Genomic DNA, 20,506 nt, shown 5'->3' on the forward strand with positions numbered 1-20,506 from the left:
TTTACCTACATACACTTCATTGAGAAGCATAGACAATATCTTTGACACGTTTGACCTCTAAGGGTGGGAGTGGGAGGGTCCAGCAGAGACGTGTGTACACGATACACTCGTGCGCCTGTGTGCGTGCACGCGTGCTTGTGTAGTTGTGTAATGTACATTGATAAACCGCAAAACACTACGTGTTAGAATGGAATTGTTTGGGTTTGTTCATACGTACCTACATATTAGCATAATATTTAGATAGTATAATGAACGGCGTCACCCGCTTATACGATAATATACCATGTACAGTCAACTTCAGGTCAGTGGTAACAGTTTTATAGGAAAATCGTACTTATTACTATTGAGTTAAAGTGCATGACAGTTACCACTGATGTGCGGTCTACTGTACTCGAGTAATGTGTGTTATATCGGTTAGAACAAGCTTCTTGTAGACAGTAGACATACAAAGATTTGTTGTAAAGGGTTAGGTACAAAAAAACTATATGAAGGAAGTATCAGAAACATGGTGGAAATAGAAAATTATTTAAATACTTATTGGTTAATAAATAAAAATAACGTTCGTGACTAAATATATGTGTCACTTTATTTAAAATTGTTAGGTGTAGACCACTGAAATATATTTTGCGGTTTATGAACCTCATTTGTTTTGTTTTAAAATAAGGGAGGCATGCCTAATTTAAACTAGTAAGGTATTTTATTTATTTGTTGCATATTCCAAAAATAAATAGAGATTTATAGAAATACAGGGGTTCCTTCCGAAACTATCTAAATCATTTTTGCACGAGAGTTTTATTGAAACGACGAATTTTTTTTATTTTACATATATAATAGGGTATAATCAATAATGATAAAAAAAACGTCCGAACAAGACATATTAACCTTCCAAAATTAATGAATGCCATAAAATATTACAAAAAAAAATATTTTCGAAAGGTGCAAATCGTTGGAACCAGTTTCGCGATAGACTCTCATGGACGACTACAAAATTCAAAACGAAATAGGATTTAATAACATTTTGGTTTTTACGCTATCTTACCTACTCGATTTTGTAAAAAAAAAACTTGTTAAAAATCACGACTTTACATAACGGAGTTTCAACCACAGATAGGGTTGCCAACTTTTTTTACAAGAAATAAAGTATATTAAGGTCTATGAAGATTATTAAACAGTATTTTAGCAAAACAAACAGTATTTATTTATTATTTTTATAAAAATAATATTTAAAAAAAATTGTGAGCGTCTAAATGTAACACATAATAATGTGTCTGCATTTTGTTGCTGAAAACAGTATTTTGTATACTTTTTTTTTGTTAAACAGTAAACAGTATAATTTAGTGAAAAACAGTATGGTTGGCAACCCTAACCACAGAGGTCCTAAATCAAATGATTGAAAAAAGTAATCTAACACGAACCGAACACGAAAATCTATTGCGTATCATTGTGCGCAAATCGTAAAACTCGAATAAGGGAAAAGGGTTCCGTTGATGCTCGTAAACATTGGGTTTACAACTGTCACACAAAATGCTTTAAGCCCTAACAAAAATGTTGTTTGGATCTTTCCTAAGGCACCTTCGTACCTACCTACCTTTAGTACCTATTCAAGGAACTGCTTTAAACCACAGACTTGAGAACAAATTGGCAAGCCCGCATAACTTCATGCCATTACGTGTGCTATCTACCACGCCACATGGACCAAATGTCAGCCCTGTTTAAAGAGGACCAGACCTCGCCATAAGTAAATTTTAGAACCTTCAAAACTAACTAACATGCTGATTGGCAATTTAAGATTTATCATAATAAGGGACAAGTTTCCACTTTGTTTTGATAAAGTAACTTATCGTGTTTATTAAAACAGTCAAACATTAGCATAATATATGTACCTACTATTTACTAATTCAAATATCGACGAGGCAAATGATTAACTAAGTTAACATAACACGAATTCTTGCTTACTATAAAAACAAAACGCTGTCGAAGGAGTGTGTTAAAAAGATAAACGTCCAGTGTCAAGTCTCGCTTGACCAAACAACTATGAATCATGTATCATTTGTGATAGAGGGGAAGCGTGAGTGAACTAGAAGTGGAATCAAACTCGTTACATTCGGTCTTAGTGTTTAACACGAGTCCAGTTGGAAGGCACTCAAGGAACCCTTCACTCAGTACTTAGAAGGCAAGCACTGTATGCAATAATGCATAAAGGTTCACGTAATAAATGCTTTATTATGTTTGTGCTAAAATGCACGTAGTGAACGCCGACACTATGGACTGATGTGTATGCTTGTGTGCACACATACTTGTGCCTACTCGCACACCACATGTATGCGCCTCGATATGAATGCAGATTGTTTTTTTTTTACAAACAAAATTTTACACGGTATTGGGTAATTAACAGCCACGATTCAATATCAAACTAACAATTAAATTAACACGTTTGCTCTTTTTCTACATATTCGTACAATTTTGAATTAAAACACAGCCAAGCTATTATCGTAAATCAACCGGGGTCATACTTACAGATAACGTTTGTCGGATACAACTGTGGAGGTTAACAACAAAAATCCATCAATAAAAACACAAGAGACGTGATGCAGGCGTGCTGCATACACAGCGGACGTTAACCCGGCTCCGGCGGGCTGCGTTTCGAAAACTTCGCCGTCAAGCGTTTAGAGAATATTCAAAAATAGACCGACCGACTCGTATAAACACGCAACAATGATCGCTCGCACGTATTACTTTACGACGCGACTCGAAATTCGAAACGAAAGTGATCCGCGACTATCGGAACCGTCCGGAATCGCTTTGAAAAGTTTCCAGTGCACAAAGTTATTGGGATCGCGAACTAGGGCTCTACGCGTGGAGAGCGCGGCAGCCCCGTGGCGCTCGCAAGTGAACTGGCGCCGCCGACCGACCGCGCTCCGCCGTCCGCCGCGCCTCGCGCCGCACAGGAACACCCACACCGACGTGCCGCACACACACACAGTCGCACTACTCGCACGCCCGCACACACTCAATACAAAACTGATAAACAGCATAAAAACACAACATTACTCTGCAACTGCACATTTAAACATACCACGTTTTCCTGCTTCTGTGTGTTCGACACTGGACCACTAATATCGAATAGAAATCATAATAATATTAACGCGAGGAAAAGTCATTAGCGGGTGACTAATCTGACTGACACAAAGATATAGCGACAGGTATGGCTAAAACAGGTTTTCACTGACGACTGAATCGCGATCATTTAGCAGAAAACTTGAATATAATCGCACCGTGCGCAACGGAACATTGTACACAAACGGAGCAGGAAAACACGGACAATAAACAGAGAGGTCGAATAGCGATTGACGAGACGCACCACGCACTTACTCTTTAACATATGACTAGGTACGTGAGCTGCGTGTTGTACAGAGACAGTTATCAGCAGCAGACGCGATAGAGACGAGCACGCCCGCTAATGAATGAAGTCCGGAGATGCTGCTGCATACAACGATACGCAAGAGTTTAATCTATTCGACGACTCGGACAAACACGCCCCTGTTAAAGTATCCTAGTGTGACAATTAGATACTTAACAAGATAAACATCACCCAAAATGCTATCAAACATTTCCAAATTATTTATTCAACGTTGTCCGGACACTAGGTTAACTGCGTAATAATTACCACAACTCTGATAAGAATGATAACATCATGATAACGATTTAAAGGTATTGTGTAACTTTATTATTTGTTATGAGACCATTCATTGAAAGGAAACATTCTGGGGCCGACGCTATAAAGTAAACAAATACAAACCTTTCATTAACAATAACGATGTACTGCGCATGATTGTTGTTAGTCATGTGTTGCATGATGGTCAAAATGCAATAAGATTTATAATCAGAAAAAATACTTACGAAAATAGAATCCATCGGTTTGGTCGCATGTACGGAAATTACCTGAAATCAAAGAAAGGACACCTTTAAAAATCATATCATTTTTTGGGAAATTTCTTTCGGATTCAGGCTTTATTTACAACTTTTTCTTTGTTGCTTTGTCTGTGCACTTTGAATTGTTCGAACAATAGTCCAAAGTTGTATTATAATAGTTGACGTGACATGACATGTGATTTCTAAATTCGTGAAACTTTTCCACTACAGCCTTCAAATATGGCTTCTATCTTGAACTTAAAGGGAGTGGGGTCAACGTATGTGATGCCAATCTTAGGTTCTATTGTGATCTTTATTTTATTTCTGTTGAGACAGACGCTAGGACTATAGATAGCATTTACCCATTAAAAATATCCAGTAAACTGCCTGCGAAAATAGTTAGTGCAATTTTCTTCGTCTTTGTTAAAAATAACACTTACATTTCAAAAAGGGAATTGTAATTTTCTCCTTTTGACTGTACTTTTCCAAAGATTTGACACGATCGCTTGATTTAATATCTCGTAACATGATTTCTCATAAATGATAGTCATGTCACTGTCAATTTTGTCACCTTGTTTCCAAAATACCTTGCAAAACAATCGAAGTATGAAGGTATTTTCTCGAAACGGTCGCCTTTAGAAATTCAATTTCAGCTTTCGTGAAATTCTATTTGTGTTTCGGCCAGTTTCGACACGGCTACAGATAAAAAATGACTGGAAATTGATTTATCCGTCTCAGAATTCATCTCACTGGCACGTGCATTCTTAAGACACCTTCATTTTGTAGTTGCCTAAGAGATTGGCTGTTTCAGCAAAGTACTAAGATACTAAATAAAAGTTTGCAAATCCAGCAAAAATAAAAAATATGATAATTTTTAAAAAAAATGTATGAAATAAAATAATGAAAAATGAACCCACTCATACTGATACCCATGACTCTATCAATAATGATGAATAGTTTAAAACAGCTTGACGAAAAAGGGAAATATTATCATAAACGAAGCTGCCTAAAAATAACTGTGTCCAATTTCTTCAGAATTTAGTAACTTGTTTATTAAAGGTTGCCAACTACTAATAAGAGGACAGGTGAACATCGATGACAGATGCGTTGAAAATGAACACAAGTATACATAAGTAATTGGCTTTTTCTTCATAAGAAGAAAGTTGAAGTAAAAAAGTATGATGTAGCTACCATCTATTCGGATTTAGAAAGTACAAATGAAAAATTCTCTTTCAAATATTTTTAATTAAACAATTTTTAACTTTATACATTGTACTAAGATGTAGAAGAAATAATCCTCACCGTAAATAATTGTGTAATCATTTTCTAAGTAGAACAAACAACAAGAAAAACATCTCATATTTCAATTCTAGAAAATGAAGAATTGTCTGTTTCAAAGGTATTCGTATAATAATATTGTAAAAGTTACATCGTTAATCAATTATGTTACTTGAAAGACATTTCTTTGATATTGAAATTAATTTCAAGAGTAAATCAGCGTAACAGGTAAGAGGATTACATTTTCAAAATTGAATAAAACATGTCAATTTAAGATCCTGACGAATTCGAGGGAATTTTGGGCGGCTTTCTTTCTTTCTATTTATAAATACGTAATTATTCGCGGAATCTGACTCTTTATACTCAAAAATAAAAATAATCTGATACGATGGTAGAACTTTCTACATTAGATAATAATGTGGAAAGGCCAAATTAAGGGTCCTTCAAATTGGTCATTTCTTGCTGCACCACTCGTTTGGCTTAAAAACAAGTGAACGTCTGTGTGCAGGGAAACAAACGAAACGTTGCGGCAACGCAGCCGCCCGCAGCGGTCCGTCACAAAACATCCCATTTAAAAGAGTCCTTAAATCCCAATAAATGTCGTCATGAACAAAAATAGACGTAGGTTTCCAAAACAATCAATGTCCAATGAAAATAATTTGTTACTCTAATAGGAAAGTTGGTCCTGACAGTTATTTTGGGTTAAATAAATAAAATTGTGTCCAACTAAAGTAAGTTGGGACACCGCAACTTTCTCGTCTGAAACAAATAGTCACTAACATTATACTGCAGATTTGTAACAAGCGCAGAGATTTAGATATGAAACAGAAATAAATCACAATAAAGATGGAATTGATGGAAACGATGAAGATGATAAAATGCCATGTTTTATAAACAAAATTTAAACTATAAACGATACTGTATCCGATAAAATGAACACAGAAAGGTTGGGAACAAGATATATGACTAAAGATAAACCTAACTATAAAATAGGTATACATATACACGATGTAGGAAAACGTCCAGTCCTCAACCCACACACTCGATCTCCGTGTGATGAATTTAAGCGGTCTGATCCCTTATCCGAAACACGTGATTCATACAATTATTCCTAACCGTATTTTCTGTGTAACATTATTTGTATTCGGATTTAGCAATGTGAAAATTGTGGCTAATCCGTCACATATCAAAGCTTGCCTTTCAAATTAAAGACTTTTTGGATTACTCTTGGTTATAAATAAATCTTTGTTTCTTTTTGTAAAATTTTGATTTATATGTTACTGTTTTAAGAGAAATATGTTAAGCTCTTGGTTTTAAAATTACAATGAAATCGCGATCGTAAATAAACCATTAAAATCTTGGTGTTTTAATATGTAAATAAGAATTACATAGATAAGTATAAGGTCTGTCTCTGTACCTATTATGTTTAACTGTCTTACTGAATAGACGATTTGTAATAAAAGAAAATATATGCAAGAACATAAACAGACGAGATCCTTCACTTTTCTGTCTATCCTGCAGTCTCAAGAGGGGGTTTTATGTACAAATAAAAGATCCAACGATTTTATACTTCATTCAATGAATTCTAATGACCTTGTAGAGGGAGGTTTTGTTAAAAGGCCGTTTAACAAACATTAAATACTTTTCAGCGTTTAAAATGATTGTGCATTACTACAAAAGCTTCAGTCAACCAACAAAGGATTCAGAGAAATGGAATATGAAAACCATTGTAAAGATATTTTTTTCGTATCGTTTTCACAGTACAACGAATCTCTTCAGCAGAATAGAAACGGTTAAAACTAGACAATGCCGTCCCGATTGTTATTATTATTTTTCGCAGATAAAAAAACAATGAAACCAATCGAGACCCTTTTCATTTTGTAACTCATTCTGAAGTGTCGTTTTTTCTGTGCGGAGGATTGTTGCTTTTAAAAGTAAAAACAACAGCTGCTATACTACTATTTTTAACCTATAAGTCAAGCCTGTATCCCTTCACATAGGTAGACAGAGCTATGTTCCACCCACATGTCGCTATTTGTAATATTAATCCTCTATAATAGGATTAGGATCCAATACACTGAGCATATTGCTCCTAACAGAAGCTGCTTCTGAGAAATCCTTCGCCCTTCGGCCGAATCAGGGATCAAGACGGGACTTATGCTCACTAGATCCAAGGAGATGAATCTATGAATAGCCTCCTATATTTTTTTTGGTATTATGTTTCTATATCATATGTCTCCAAAAAGATCTGCAGATTTCCCAAAAGGGATGCGTGAACATTGTACCCAACGTATAACAGTAATACAGGAAACCGCATAAACTGAATGAAATAACACTATATTTAAGTTTTGCCAGTTTTTGGCAAGAAACTGTCCCGGAATCAGTATTATCGGGTTATACATTTGGGTCAATGCGATGCTCAAAGAAAATATAAGTAAAATTTTACTTTTTTTTTCATAAAATTTTATTGTGGTGGAAGTGCCAATGGCTGTGCCAAGTGCGAAACAAACGCAGGTTCTTTAGATGTTGGCAGTGCTTACGTCATTTATCATTCGCCCGCAGAACAGAGCCAAGTATGCTCCTGATTCTTATCTGAAATAAATTACAGTATGCCACGAATATATAGGTGTAGGTAGGTACAACTAAAACTATGCCACAAAAGCCTTCTAAGAAATAAAATTAGTCGTTCCCGGTTTATATTCGACTTCGAACAGCCGCTGAAATCAGAGGCCTTCGTTAGTCCAAAATACTTGACACTTTTCAAAAAGATTCCTTAATAAAGTCCCAACAAAACATTTAATAAGGGTCCAAAATAAATAACGACTATCCAGTCTAGTCATTTTACAAAAGGGATCTTGAAAAGAGACGCCTTTGGAAATAATATCGTTTTAATAAATTAGAGTCATTTATCCGAGTTCTAGGACATGCGTCTTACTTGGGGACTTTAATAAATTATCGGCGATATTTTCTCAAGTTACATTATTTAAAGTAAAGGACAGTTTTGATTGACTGCTGAAGTTTCTACACAGACTGTAATTAGCCAGTGGGATATTACAGCTACGAAGTTTCCTCTTTAAATTCTTCGGCTAATTGGACTAGCTTTTATGGCGTTATCATTGTAGTTACAATTACATTACAAACGTTATGAGTTCCTTATCTAACTTGATAAAAAGGGAACATTCTGATAGCCATCGCTACATAACAAGAGGCTCTTGCATGATAATTTGCAGGATGCCTTGAAAAAATACCCATATATTTACTTTGCAATGTTCGAGTATATTTCGAGCATGTTTGCACGTTAATAAGAGGTTCACAGGGATAATGGAAATGTTTTTATTCATACCTAACCTACATCAACGAGCTTCGCTGAGCTATTTCCTGTGAAAGCGCAATCTATAGGGATAACACGTCACCCCGTGGGTGTGAATTAACGCGAAATAAATTTCCGCGCGCCAGACATCTCGAATTTCACGTTGTAGAATATTTCACGTGATTCTGTCAGGTCTGACACTGAAGCTACGTGAATTGTTCCAAAAATAGATAGAGATTACACGTCATATGCACACCCTTAGTAGTGAGAAACTTGCGAGGACCGAGCTGAAGATTAAGCACCTTATCATGACAAGCGAACGGTTCCATGCAAATTACCCGGATTTGCGGTCCTGCCGACACTGAAATTACTCAGATATACCGAGCTTTTACATCACAGCAAGCAATATTTAGAGAAGTGAAATAAACAGAAAGCTTTGTAAAAATTTAAAAGTTTGCATGCTTCGGGCAGTGCTTAGATTCTCCATATTGAATATGAAGCTTTTGTTATAACACCTGGCTTATCCAATTTTGCTTCTATGAACGTATATGAACAAAAGCTATCCCGACCTATGTCCACGATATCTAAACCCTTGATCTACACGTACAAAGTCCATTTTTGCGTAACATCATCGGAAGGTTTCCAGGCGCACGCCGGATGTGAAATTTTCCACAGCAGCTTCAGGATTGCTCGGAATTGGCGGGATTCGTTCATTCACTAATGTATTTTTGGCTTGCCGTTCGTATACAGAATGGTGTCATCGCCACGCATGTGGGATTGTGGGTTGGCGACCCCTGTAGCAATGCAAACAAACAGCTGATCGATATCGCTACTGCGATGAAATCGTGTCCCAACAAGTAAAAGCTGAGTAGTCGCACGATCGTTGACACTGATACGCGAACACTGTTGCCTCTGAACCCTAGAACGTACACGAAAACGTATCCTAAACTCTAGGTAGTAAAGCTCAATTTGTGTTGAGAGTAATTAAAGGTAAATCGTGAGGCGACCTATACCAACGAATCGGCTAGCAAAGTTTTCATACTAAAACTCGATGTAAATATTGTGATGATCCAATCTAACAGTTTGGTGCACTCGTATATTCGAACTCACAGGAGTATGTCCAACGTAGTTTGTTATTTTGTTGTATGTACAATCCCTTGACAACAGTGGAGCATATAAAAAGTTCCCTTACACCTCTAACCCTTACAAAACACGAACATCTGTTCATGAATCCATGCACAATATATTCGTATAAACTCTACCTATATATTTCTACATCAAAACAGCTTCGTTCACGAAGGGGACGCAACCGGTGTTTTATATTCAAGGAATACAGCAACAATACACCGACTTAAATGGATTTACTTTTTGAATGAACAATGTAAGAATGGGTAATTGGAAAGATATAACATAACGTACAAAACACGACGTGACTAAGATATTTTAACATGGCACGTTGGCTAGTAATTTGGTTAGGAAAATAACAATAACGGTTGAGAACTACTAGATTTTTGTTCTTCATAAAACATGCTTCATCTCTTTAAGTTAAAATGATTAAGATATAAAAAGCTCTTTTTCGCTTTGCATTTAAAGAGATTGAATTCAATGCTGAGATGTGAACCAGCTTAAACTAGGATTACAGTTTTTGTTTTATTTTAATTCATTTCTTAGTCTATGCGATTGCTTTTTCAGCAATATTGAATTTTCTCTACTCACTATTTATCTTCTGCCGTATAGCCTTTATTTTTATTGAAAATGTACTCTTTATTAAATACAGCGTCAAGAAAAAAACACAATTTCAATGAGAAACGAAAAAAAAACAGTAAAGTTAATACAATCTTTGAGAAAGGCCTTGAATTACGTAAACCAATGTGTAAGCCTAACCCCTGAACAGATTAATCACGCAGTACCTTTGTATTCCACCCACCATAGTTATGGATGGGAACAGAATACACTATCCGTGAGATAGGGTTACAATAATGGCTTTGGCTGCCACTTGGGTACTGACAGGGTTAAATGTTTCGACGGAAATAGACACATTTGCCTACCAGTGCTTGGTTGGTGGTCTTTCTCCAAGATGTATTTCTACCATGCCACTACTATTACAAAGCTGAGGAGTTAGTTTGGGTCCTGTTTTTTTTTGATCATGCTAATGATATGAAAGTCTGAACCGACTTGAAAAACCTTTTCATAATTTATTGTCTTTTCTGATATCATGCCGGTCTTCTGAACTTTAGATTTCAACAGCCATTTAGAAACGCCCTTACGTTACGATATTTATATTCGAATATGAAAGTCTAGAAACGTATGTTTGGTTTGGATGCGTCGCCGGTCGGTATTTAACCACGTCACTGGAATAAGCCGTAACAAACACAAACATTGCCCTCCTGTGAGCCACGAGGTCTGCACGTGCTCATCTTCATATTTCATAACAAAAAGATTATGAATCATAGAATATTATTTCAGCATTTTTCATTGATTCGCGGTAAAGTAATGCAGCTTTCATACCAATGTATCATTGTCTAAACATATTTCAAGCTTTGCAATCTTATCCGTTTCGCGGAATACTACGTGGTTAAATGGTTTTCATATGTGCTGCGCTCTATTTTTGTTTTGATATCTAAATTTCTAGATCAACGTACAAATCATTCAGCCTTACTTTGAATGATAGGCAACATTGTACCAAATTTCGATGCAGCTGAATATCTTTCATGTTGAGACTTTGTTTGCTTATGCACCGCGCGGAAAGTCATGCATTTTAGCGAACCAAAAACAAAGCGGGAAGCGGTAAAATTCCATAAAATAATTCGGTTTGCGATATAATATAACAATGTATTGTAGGTAATACAATAACAAGTTATAGCAAGGTATCGATGGAGGAAATTCGTCACAGACTTCTGTTACACGTGGAAACGTAAACGCGTCAAACCGATAAATCGCTGTTTATAGTGGTTTGTAAATGAACATAATCAGCCGTATGGGTAGGCATTTACATAACGCTCAGTAAAACATTATGCAATACGATATTTTCCATTTTCAAACCATTAAATTAAATAATATGAGTTTAAATAACTCAAGTGAAGCATACTCGAAACGATATATAAGTAGCAACTTTTGAAATATTTAAGCCCACTTCATAAAGTAAGCTGTCAAAACAAAACAAATCCTTGAATCCTTTGAAGACGACTTAATTTCTAACTCAGTAGTTTCATAACAACTACGGTCTAAGTTTTCTCTCAAACCACACTTAAATTGCATAGAAAATATGCATCGGTATCACTAGAAAGGACACACATGCAGCTCACTGATCAATTATCGCTTTTCTTGCAAATTCCTTTTGCCTTGCCGTCTGTGTGTCTATTAAACGTTTGATAGGGAAACAAGTTTATAGAGTAATGTATTGGCTCTAAGGCTCCTAACCACACATACTTACTACATACTTCTACACCACAGTATAATTTAGGAACTTCTCTATTTGAATTTCAAGCCATCATGAACACGAGAAAAAATAACTGTCCTTCAACCCCTAACACAGCAAAAAATAATCAACAAACACATCGATATAGGTCGCGAAAAACCAGCTATTTACGTTCGATATCGAATAACATTGTAGGTCTCATCGGAACTGGGCTAACCGTCGTCAAATCAATGTCAGTTCTCCACCTGTATGACATGGAAATGTCAACGCGTTATGGAAATATGCTGCTCATTATTATCGATATTGGTACGACGGGATTTCAAACGGAATGTTGTCGTATGTCAATGTTGGGTGATATTTTGACGGTTGCTTGAACAACCCTTTTGTTATCCATCTTTATATTTTCGGAGTTTGATATCTAGATTGTACAGGTTTTAAGATTGTGTAAGAATATTTTTATGACATTTCAAAGTTGCGTACAATGATTAATTTTTTAATGATTATATTTTCTGTCTTATTTGTATGAAATATTGTGTTTTTTTTTTTTAATCATACTTCTGTACATTTCCAACCAGATCAAGAACATTTTTACGACGTAAGTATATACTCAATGGACAAATCCCAATGTAATTGATTGCTCCCTTTATCAACACTTTAAAAAGCAAAAACCTTTAAACCATCCACAGCAGGTGACCACACATTATGAGGTACATAATTTCACAGCACAAAGACCTTAGTCACAGTGTAAACCCACGGGAATGATTAGCGTGCCAACAAAACAATAAGTTTCTAACTTCGCAAGTAATTTGAATTTCTCCAGTGAGAATGGCAAGCTCGTTATTGTTCATTGCTCTCTCACTAATTTAACAAATAATACATTTTTATACTCATTTGCCGTGATTAGCTAAGTTTTGTTGAAAGATGCGTAGCTCTGGGTGTAATTTATTAAATGATTATAAAAGTTTGTTAAGGGCATTGACATTGTAGATAACAAAAACATTTAGCTGAACTATTGGGCAACGCAACAAATTCATTAAAATTTCTACTTCTTCACAGAAATCATTAAAAGCGACGGACTTACCTCACTTACTGACTGGAAAGTTAAATAAAAGTGAATCATAAAAATAGCGTTAAAGTTTACCATAAAGATTTTTTAAATAAAGTAAAACTTATAATTGTATATTGTACCGAGAACATAAAACTATCCACTTTTATGGTTTTCTCTTACGGACATGTGAACTCTGGAATGCTTTTATTATTTTTTTAGTTCGTAAAGAAAAAGTTTTCAGTCTAGACGCGTTTTTATTTGTAGATGCTTTGTTGTACCGTCTAGATTTGATTGTTTTTGAATTTAAAATGACGTTCACGGTTCTACGACTTCATATTACAACCTACGCAGATTTCAGGGCGCTTTTACATTAGCGTATTTTCCGCGCGGCAACTCTAGGTTCATATGAGCGGACTCACGCATACACGAGTGACAACTACCAGAGCAAATGATGACACCTGAAACCATACGACAAGTTTTTGACAGGTCTAGTACTTATATAAAGTAAATAACACCCGAAATTTTTTTTTCAAACTCAAACAACTTTCAGTAACGATCATTTAGGTTAGAGTCATAATAGAGGGATTAGATGGACTAGGTAACTTTTTTCAGCATTTTGATTTTTGGATATAAAGGAAGGATCCTATTGATGTGTTGATTTAATGTTCCATCAGAGGCAATCTTGCTTGTTACCTCCCACAGAACAGATTTCATCTACAGTCAAGTCAATACAAAATGTGTGTATGGAAACAAAGCTCCCTCCAAACTCCACGGTCAAGGTCTTGGGGAAAAGTTTCAATCCACGTGTGGCACGAACTTTAATAAACTGAATTAAAATTTTCAGAACCTGTTTTGGCATAATTGGTTTTCCGCCAATAACATACCGTAAGCCATCCAACTTCGATGCCAGCATACGCATTGTCATAACATTTTATGGTTTTATCTGATAACAGCTTTTATAAGTACCGACTCGTATTTCCAATATGTAGGTACCTACTTACTTATATTGAGATCAGGAAACGTTAGCGTGATATCAATTGATTGCATTTTCTATTTTTTTAAGCCACTCAAAGTTTAAAGAATAAATGAAAATAAAAATAACTATCTAAAAACTATTGAAAAATCTCAAAAAGACAGAAACAAGTACGAACACCTGCTTATCTATCTAGGTTTCTTTTTCATTTTTTTTTTCTTGTTGAAATATTTAATGATAATAATTTATTCATTTAGGCTGCTATGGATATTTTTTTTTCTAATGTGACATAAATATTCATTCAGTCTATTTTAGGCGTACATTTAACACTTTAAAGTCCAAAAACTCACATAGACATGGATAATAAAGAACTTTTTTCCTTAATTTTGGTTTTCTGTTGTAGCGGGACTTCCGCTAACGTATACCATTAATTAACTTACAAACTACATTTCATTAGCTATACTAATTCATTTTAATTGTCGCTTGATTTAATTTCGCATATTTAAAATTGCTGATACAAAATCTGTTAAATACTGATACTGCTGTTTTATATAATATTATTAATGTTTATTCCTTTATTATTTCTGATATTTATTTAACATAAGATAAATGATACCTCATTATTCTTTGCAGAGAAAGTAATTCCGTTTCAAATAGCTGTAATACCAAAGTTGAAAATTCTACATTAGTCGGAGACCGCTATTCAGAAACTTTCCAAAATTAATTGATTTTGTGACCGTCTCACATTATTTAGAGAAACAAACTGTAGGCATGGGGTTGCCTAATTCAAATAGTTTTGTCGATACGAGCAATTTGTAGAAACCACGAAAAGCGTTCATAACAAATCTACACAAATTATTTGGTAACTTCAGTTTAGTTTATGAATCTTGAATCACCGGATTTATAGAAGCACTTTTTTCTGGATAAGTTCTTTCAATAAATGATAAATGACAAGAAAAAAGTTGTGTATATGAACAAATGAAAAATATATGTAAATGTACATTTAAAAAGCTAAAAAAACGATAAAGTAATAAGTAAAGTTAGCAACACGTCGGTAAATTACCACAATTTAAGTTGAAACAAATAAATCAAACTTAATGTCGAATTTTAAAATTGAAAACCAAAAATTCGTTTACATTCTAGACCGAAAGGTCAAACATTAAAATATACATGTATTTTTAAGCTAATGTTTTTGTATGTGCATGTAACCATCGAGCAAAAGTGTGAAAATTGGTTTAGAGAGGTATTAATGGTTAGCTTTTTGATAGTTTACATCAAAATACAATAAGTATAAAGGACGCAACTAACATGCTTTACCTATATGTTAGCAGTAATATTTGTGACTAATAAGCCAACCTGTATAATTGATTATCTATTTTATCTTGTTTTCAAGTTTTAATTTATTTATTTTATTTAGGAAAAAAACAAAAAAAAATTCTTTTTAATAAGTGCATATCAATCTGTTTGTCCGGCTAATATCTGAAACGACTGGACCGACGGAGAAAAGACTTTCACTGGCAGACAGCTTTTGCAAAAGGAGTCATTGCGGTGAGGATGCAGATTCATTTTCAACACAGGTGAAACCGCAGGGAACAGATAGTTCAAAATAAAACTTAATCCTTACAAAGGTCACTGGTCGCTGCTATTACAATTTAAAGCTATCTTAGACAACATATAAGATCACTAAATTGTATAGAAAAACAAATTCTGATCATACGATATTGCACAAAACTTCGCATTTACACGGCCATTTTATTTTTCAGCCAACATTATATGGCTAGTAATAATAATCTATGGTTTAATTTTGGCCAACAATGGCCAGTATTTTCACTGAGCAAGTGGGAGGTTTTAGTGAATTAATTTATTGTCCTTTGCTGCAGTGGCGGGTACTGCCAGTAAAAACGGCATAAACGCGAAATACTTCAGTATGACGCAGAAAAAAGGAGAGGAGTATACATACAGAGGATATACATTAGTAATCAGTGCCTATCAAGGCAATAATAGGTTACACACACACATGTTTCTTCATTTTCCTCACGATAGACTAAACAGAAACTTACCTGAAAGTGCTAAGTTTTAGAAAGTATAGCTGTTTTTTTCTGCTGGGCATAATGCAATAATTTCATCTCGCTGTCAGCCGATAACAAATAAAAGAAATTGCAATAAGAACTCAAAATCGAATCCCATTCCCAAGAATTTCAACTACAAATTCACATGACTTGTGAACATAAAAATTGACTTACATTACAACTAGCTAAGAAGAACGTTAGCTTTAAATTCAACGCGGTCGGGGTGTAATATTGGCGGGACATTTTGTAGTCTTCAGCTACAGTCTCACCGCCTGTCACATTAAAGGAAAAGTAGTAGCGGTACGTGCCGATGTCCACGGGATAGTTTTATTAGCTTCCTAGAAAGAACGAGGTGATATTATGGTTTATGAAGTTGTTAAAGGATTTGGTACAACCTCAGCTAGAGGGAGGGTTTAAGAAGGAACAGGATTGGTTTTCAGTCAGTAAGAGTCTGGAACCAGCATGTGGAAGCTGCATGATCCCTCATGCTGCTAACCCAGAGAGGGAGGGGTCATCAAAAGAAAGTTTCACAGGTAATTGATAAAAATTAAGAGTCTGATAAATCTACCACCAATCAACTTGTACCTCCCTAGTAGTCTACAAATGATAGTAACAATCAAACAGTAATAAGTAGTCGTGGTAAAAAAATATTGCTGACGTAATAATACTCAGAATTAAAGGATTAGATAATCTTTGACATAAAACTATATTTAGCCACTATCTGAATATTGGTTCAGCTAATGGTGTTGAGTAATCCATAAAACACGATTACAATATCGCATTAAGTGCTACTTAACTATGAGCAGATCAGTTATAAACACAATAAAAGCCTGCCATAGCTTCAAAATATGTTATATATATAACCTTGTCAGATGATAACTATAATAACGTAGACTTAATATTCGCTTTTATTGACCACAAAACAACGAACATACGTGTTTTTACGCTACCATTTTCATAAATTCATAAATACGTTGGCATAAAGTTAACTATACGTTTTAAAGCTTCATTCTCGCAGGCCTTTAAAATAATACAAAAGGAGATAATGTTTTTTCTGGGTTCCATTATTCACCAATAAAAAATAGGTGGATCTCATCTCAGAAATCAGAATGTAAATGAAAATTTTCGGTACACGGTGCGGTCTATTTAAAGATTACAGGCTACATATAAAACTTATAATAAAAATCTGCTAATGTTCTATGCATAAGTTACCTATCAATAACGTGGAAAGAGAGATGAGAAAGAATATTTCAGAACCTACAGCTTATAACGCCAACTCGGACTTAACCAGTTTTTTACTACGGGTACATCTCGTTTTACTACGTTTAAAGTTTTACTACATATGAGCTCAAGAAAGGTTTTATTTTAAAAGTCGTGATGAAGGATTTATTACAAAAGAAAAATAACGACTTTTAGTTATTGAAGCTGTCATATCTTAAGCTAGCTCTTTAAATAGTAACAAGCGAATATTATCATCAATTCAAGCAAGTTAGATCAAACGAAGGAAATAGCCTGATATCTATTTCTGATGCCAGTTTACATAACTATGATAATAGATTGCATAAAGCAGACATTTTCTGAAATAGATGTAAGAAATGTCAATATAGAAAGGCATTTTCCGTTTACATATAACATACAATAGTCATCTGTGTTTCGTCCCACATTTTTTCTATTTGATAGTTACACAATACGGCTTTGATACGCAAATTATTCACATAAAAATGCCTAGCAAGGTCATCCTCCTCAAAAGGTCATTTTTCATTACTTGACATCCCTCCAGATATTTCGAACTTGACCTCTAAGCCAACCTTGACCCGTATGAAAATAGGAGAAGTCCGCGAATGATGAATTGGGCCGAGATTATAATAATTCCGTCGCACTCAATTCTCTAAGGAACAAAACGCCGCCGGCCCATTGTGCGTGCGATATGGATAATTTATTATTCCCGCTAGTTTTCCTCCCCACCTTGTGGCAAGCGATTAATCATAACAACCTAAGAAAATTAATTATAAACATTTCCCAAAAAACAAATGCCTGATGGTTTGCATTTGTGAAAATGAAAGAGAGTTTCGCCGAAATTCATGAATGTGGTCAACAGCTAAAACGCGTAAATGTTAGTCATTCTGACAAAAGCTGTAATGTAAATATCCTAGTGTAAAATTAAATTGTATACACGCAAATAAATGTAGAACGCAAATAAGTGTGGGCGAGATGTCGATAGTTGAAAGCATTATAGAAATCTAAAGGCTAGTCCACAATTGTTATACAAAAACAGAGAAAGATAACACATGTACTCATATTACTTACATGAAATCTTACATTAAATGGGTTTCACACATCATAAGCCACTTTGCCCTGCAATAAGGGTGAAGGCGACGGGACCTTGTAACCCCCGCGGGCATTACATAGTGTAGAATTAATTGGATTCAGTGTAAAGCTAATAATACTTGCTTCGAGAAAGAAGGCAATAGTTATTTTATAAAACCCCGGTTCGGATCGGTAGTACTAAAAAGTAATTTTTATTTTAACTGCTTGAGGAAAATAAGAATACAATTTGAATTCAGTGGGGAGAGAGTTTTTATTCAAGAATATATTCTACTTTACGTGCAATGAGGGGTTGAGAGCAACGCGTGTTAAGTTTAGGCACACGTTTTATTACTAACTGTAAGGAGGAAACCTAGTCCCGACTTCAAGATTACCAGGTTGTAACAATCTTAAAACAAAACGTAAGCATTCCCACTTCGCGTAATAAACGTACTCCCAAACGTTTTGCGAACAGGTGGAATGAATGAATTAACCTAAATAACTGTTTAAAGAGTGTCCTTCACTGAATTTACAATGCCCATATATTTTCAGCAAAACAATTAAAGAAAATGCTTCAGTAAATTAAATTCTCAAAGCAAACGATCTGAAGAAAGGGCTTCATTTACTTAAATACAGTGTTCCGCTAAGAATTGTGGATTTCACGTTTGCCTGAGTTTTTATTAAACTGTCTCTTCCAAGCATTATCCTAACATCCCATTAAAACTTATTCACCTTATAAATTGAAAAGATTAAATTGTAGTAATTGTCCCAGTACCCTTTTTTGCTTTTTTTCATGAAATATTTTTTACAGCTTATTTTTCAGTCCCGCTTTCACGGCCAAATCTTCCGCATCGTTAAATTTAAGGCACTCGCTCGCCCTATGAAAAATCTTGCTACTATTTAAAAATTAAACCTGCGCAGTGTACAGGAAACTTTAGCGTTGGAATTAAAAATGAATTTCAATTTCAGCTTGTAGCAATACAAATAATTCAAGTGACTTACAATATGAAGTGTTGGACTAGTAGTAATTACATTGCGATGCAGTCGAAGGTTTTCTCGACATTTTTCAAAATAAATATATAAAAGAGTAAAAAGAGTCAGTTTTGGTTTTGCTCGTGAAGGACGTTCAAACCTTGTCATACATTGTGGTAATATTCTGGAGATCACATTGGACTAAAAGTGTTATTATATGAAGCCTGGTCACTCTACACGAATTAGGAATATCGAAAACATACTAGATGACGTAAAAGGAAAATTACTATCACGCAATGGTTTCTAGTATTGCCACATAATGACCTCGGGGAAAACTTCACCGGCACTCAAATATAATTACGAGATGTTATCTCTAAGATAGAAGACCATTTACGTTTATTAGGGATTAAAAGGGTACGTTTATGTTGGGCGAATGGCAATTAATAACACCATCAGTTTGACTAGTTTACCCTGTTGATTGCTAGTTGCTTATACAAACGTAATGAATAAACAAATACGTTTGTGTGATAATAATTGGCTGGGTAATAGCAGCTATCTTTAGTTTAGGGAGACATCGCATGTGACCGTTTTGGATACACTCACATGATTCAACAAAATGGCTCAGTCAACAATTTATTTTACACCTTATCTTACAAATGTTCATAAGCGATTGAATCCCAATTATCACTAATTTTCATCGACAAATCTTGATGCCTAACGTTATTCTAATTCGCGAATTTGTATACCAAAATAATATAGCCATGACGAAAACCGAATTAAATGTGAAGGAAGCACGGTGTATCAGTTACAGCAAATTAATTATGAGCATCTAATGATAGCACTAAGTCGGATCTCGCCAACACGTGGAGTATGCTCCAATGATTCACAACCCGATGGTCTATGAATGATATGAGACTTTAACGCTTCAATAGATAGACGTTACCACACACATAGTTCCCATTAAACTATGGCAATAACTCAAGTTTTCTAGTCTCACAATAAACATATTTACAGCATCTCTCAGATGCATTCTCAGTCATCAAATCGCATAATAATCTTCTACGATAAATAAAGGATTTTATGAATCATGAAACAGTTCTCGAGGAAATCGTTTGTGGGTTTTATGGGCATATTTATCACATCATCGTTTCACGGGAATCGTAAAATGAATCAGTTTTACAACATGGGAAAGGTTAAAATAATGGTTGTAAAAGAAAATTGT

General features: G+C 34.9%; 1 protein-coding gene across 9 annotated transcripts in view; it reads right to left on the reverse strand.

Annotated features, from left to right (window-relative positions):
- The window catches only part of Pde11 (Phosphodiesterase 11), a 184,437-nt gene that overhangs the window by 114,251 nt on the left and 49,680 nt on the right, over window positions 1-20,506 (reverse strand). For 3 of the 9 annotated variants that reach the window (XM_021334470.3, XM_021334467.3, XM_021334462.3), the window contains exon 1: window positions 2,518-2,924. The exons of 2 other annotated variants lie outside the window; for them this stretch is intronic. Coding sequence is in view for 1 of the 7 variants with exons in the window: in XM_021334468.3 (XP_021190143.1) it covers window positions 3,901-3,942 (42 nt within the window). In the remaining 6 variants the exon portion in view is untranslated. Of the gene's footprint in view, window positions 1-2,517; window positions 2,926-3,900; window positions 3,943-20,506 lie in introns of those variants that run through there. 4 more of the 9 variants (XM_021334468.3, XM_021334464.3, XM_021334472.3 and 1 more) reach the window with 4 other exon arrangements.

The sequence above is a fragment of the Helicoverpa armigera genome, chromosome 18 (assembly GCF_030705265.1).
Source record: "Helicoverpa armigera isolate CAAS_96S chromosome 18, ASM3070526v1, whole genome shotgun sequence".
Classification (NCBI taxonomy): Eukaryota; Metazoa; Arthropoda; class Insecta; order Lepidoptera; family Noctuidae; genus Helicoverpa; species Helicoverpa armigera.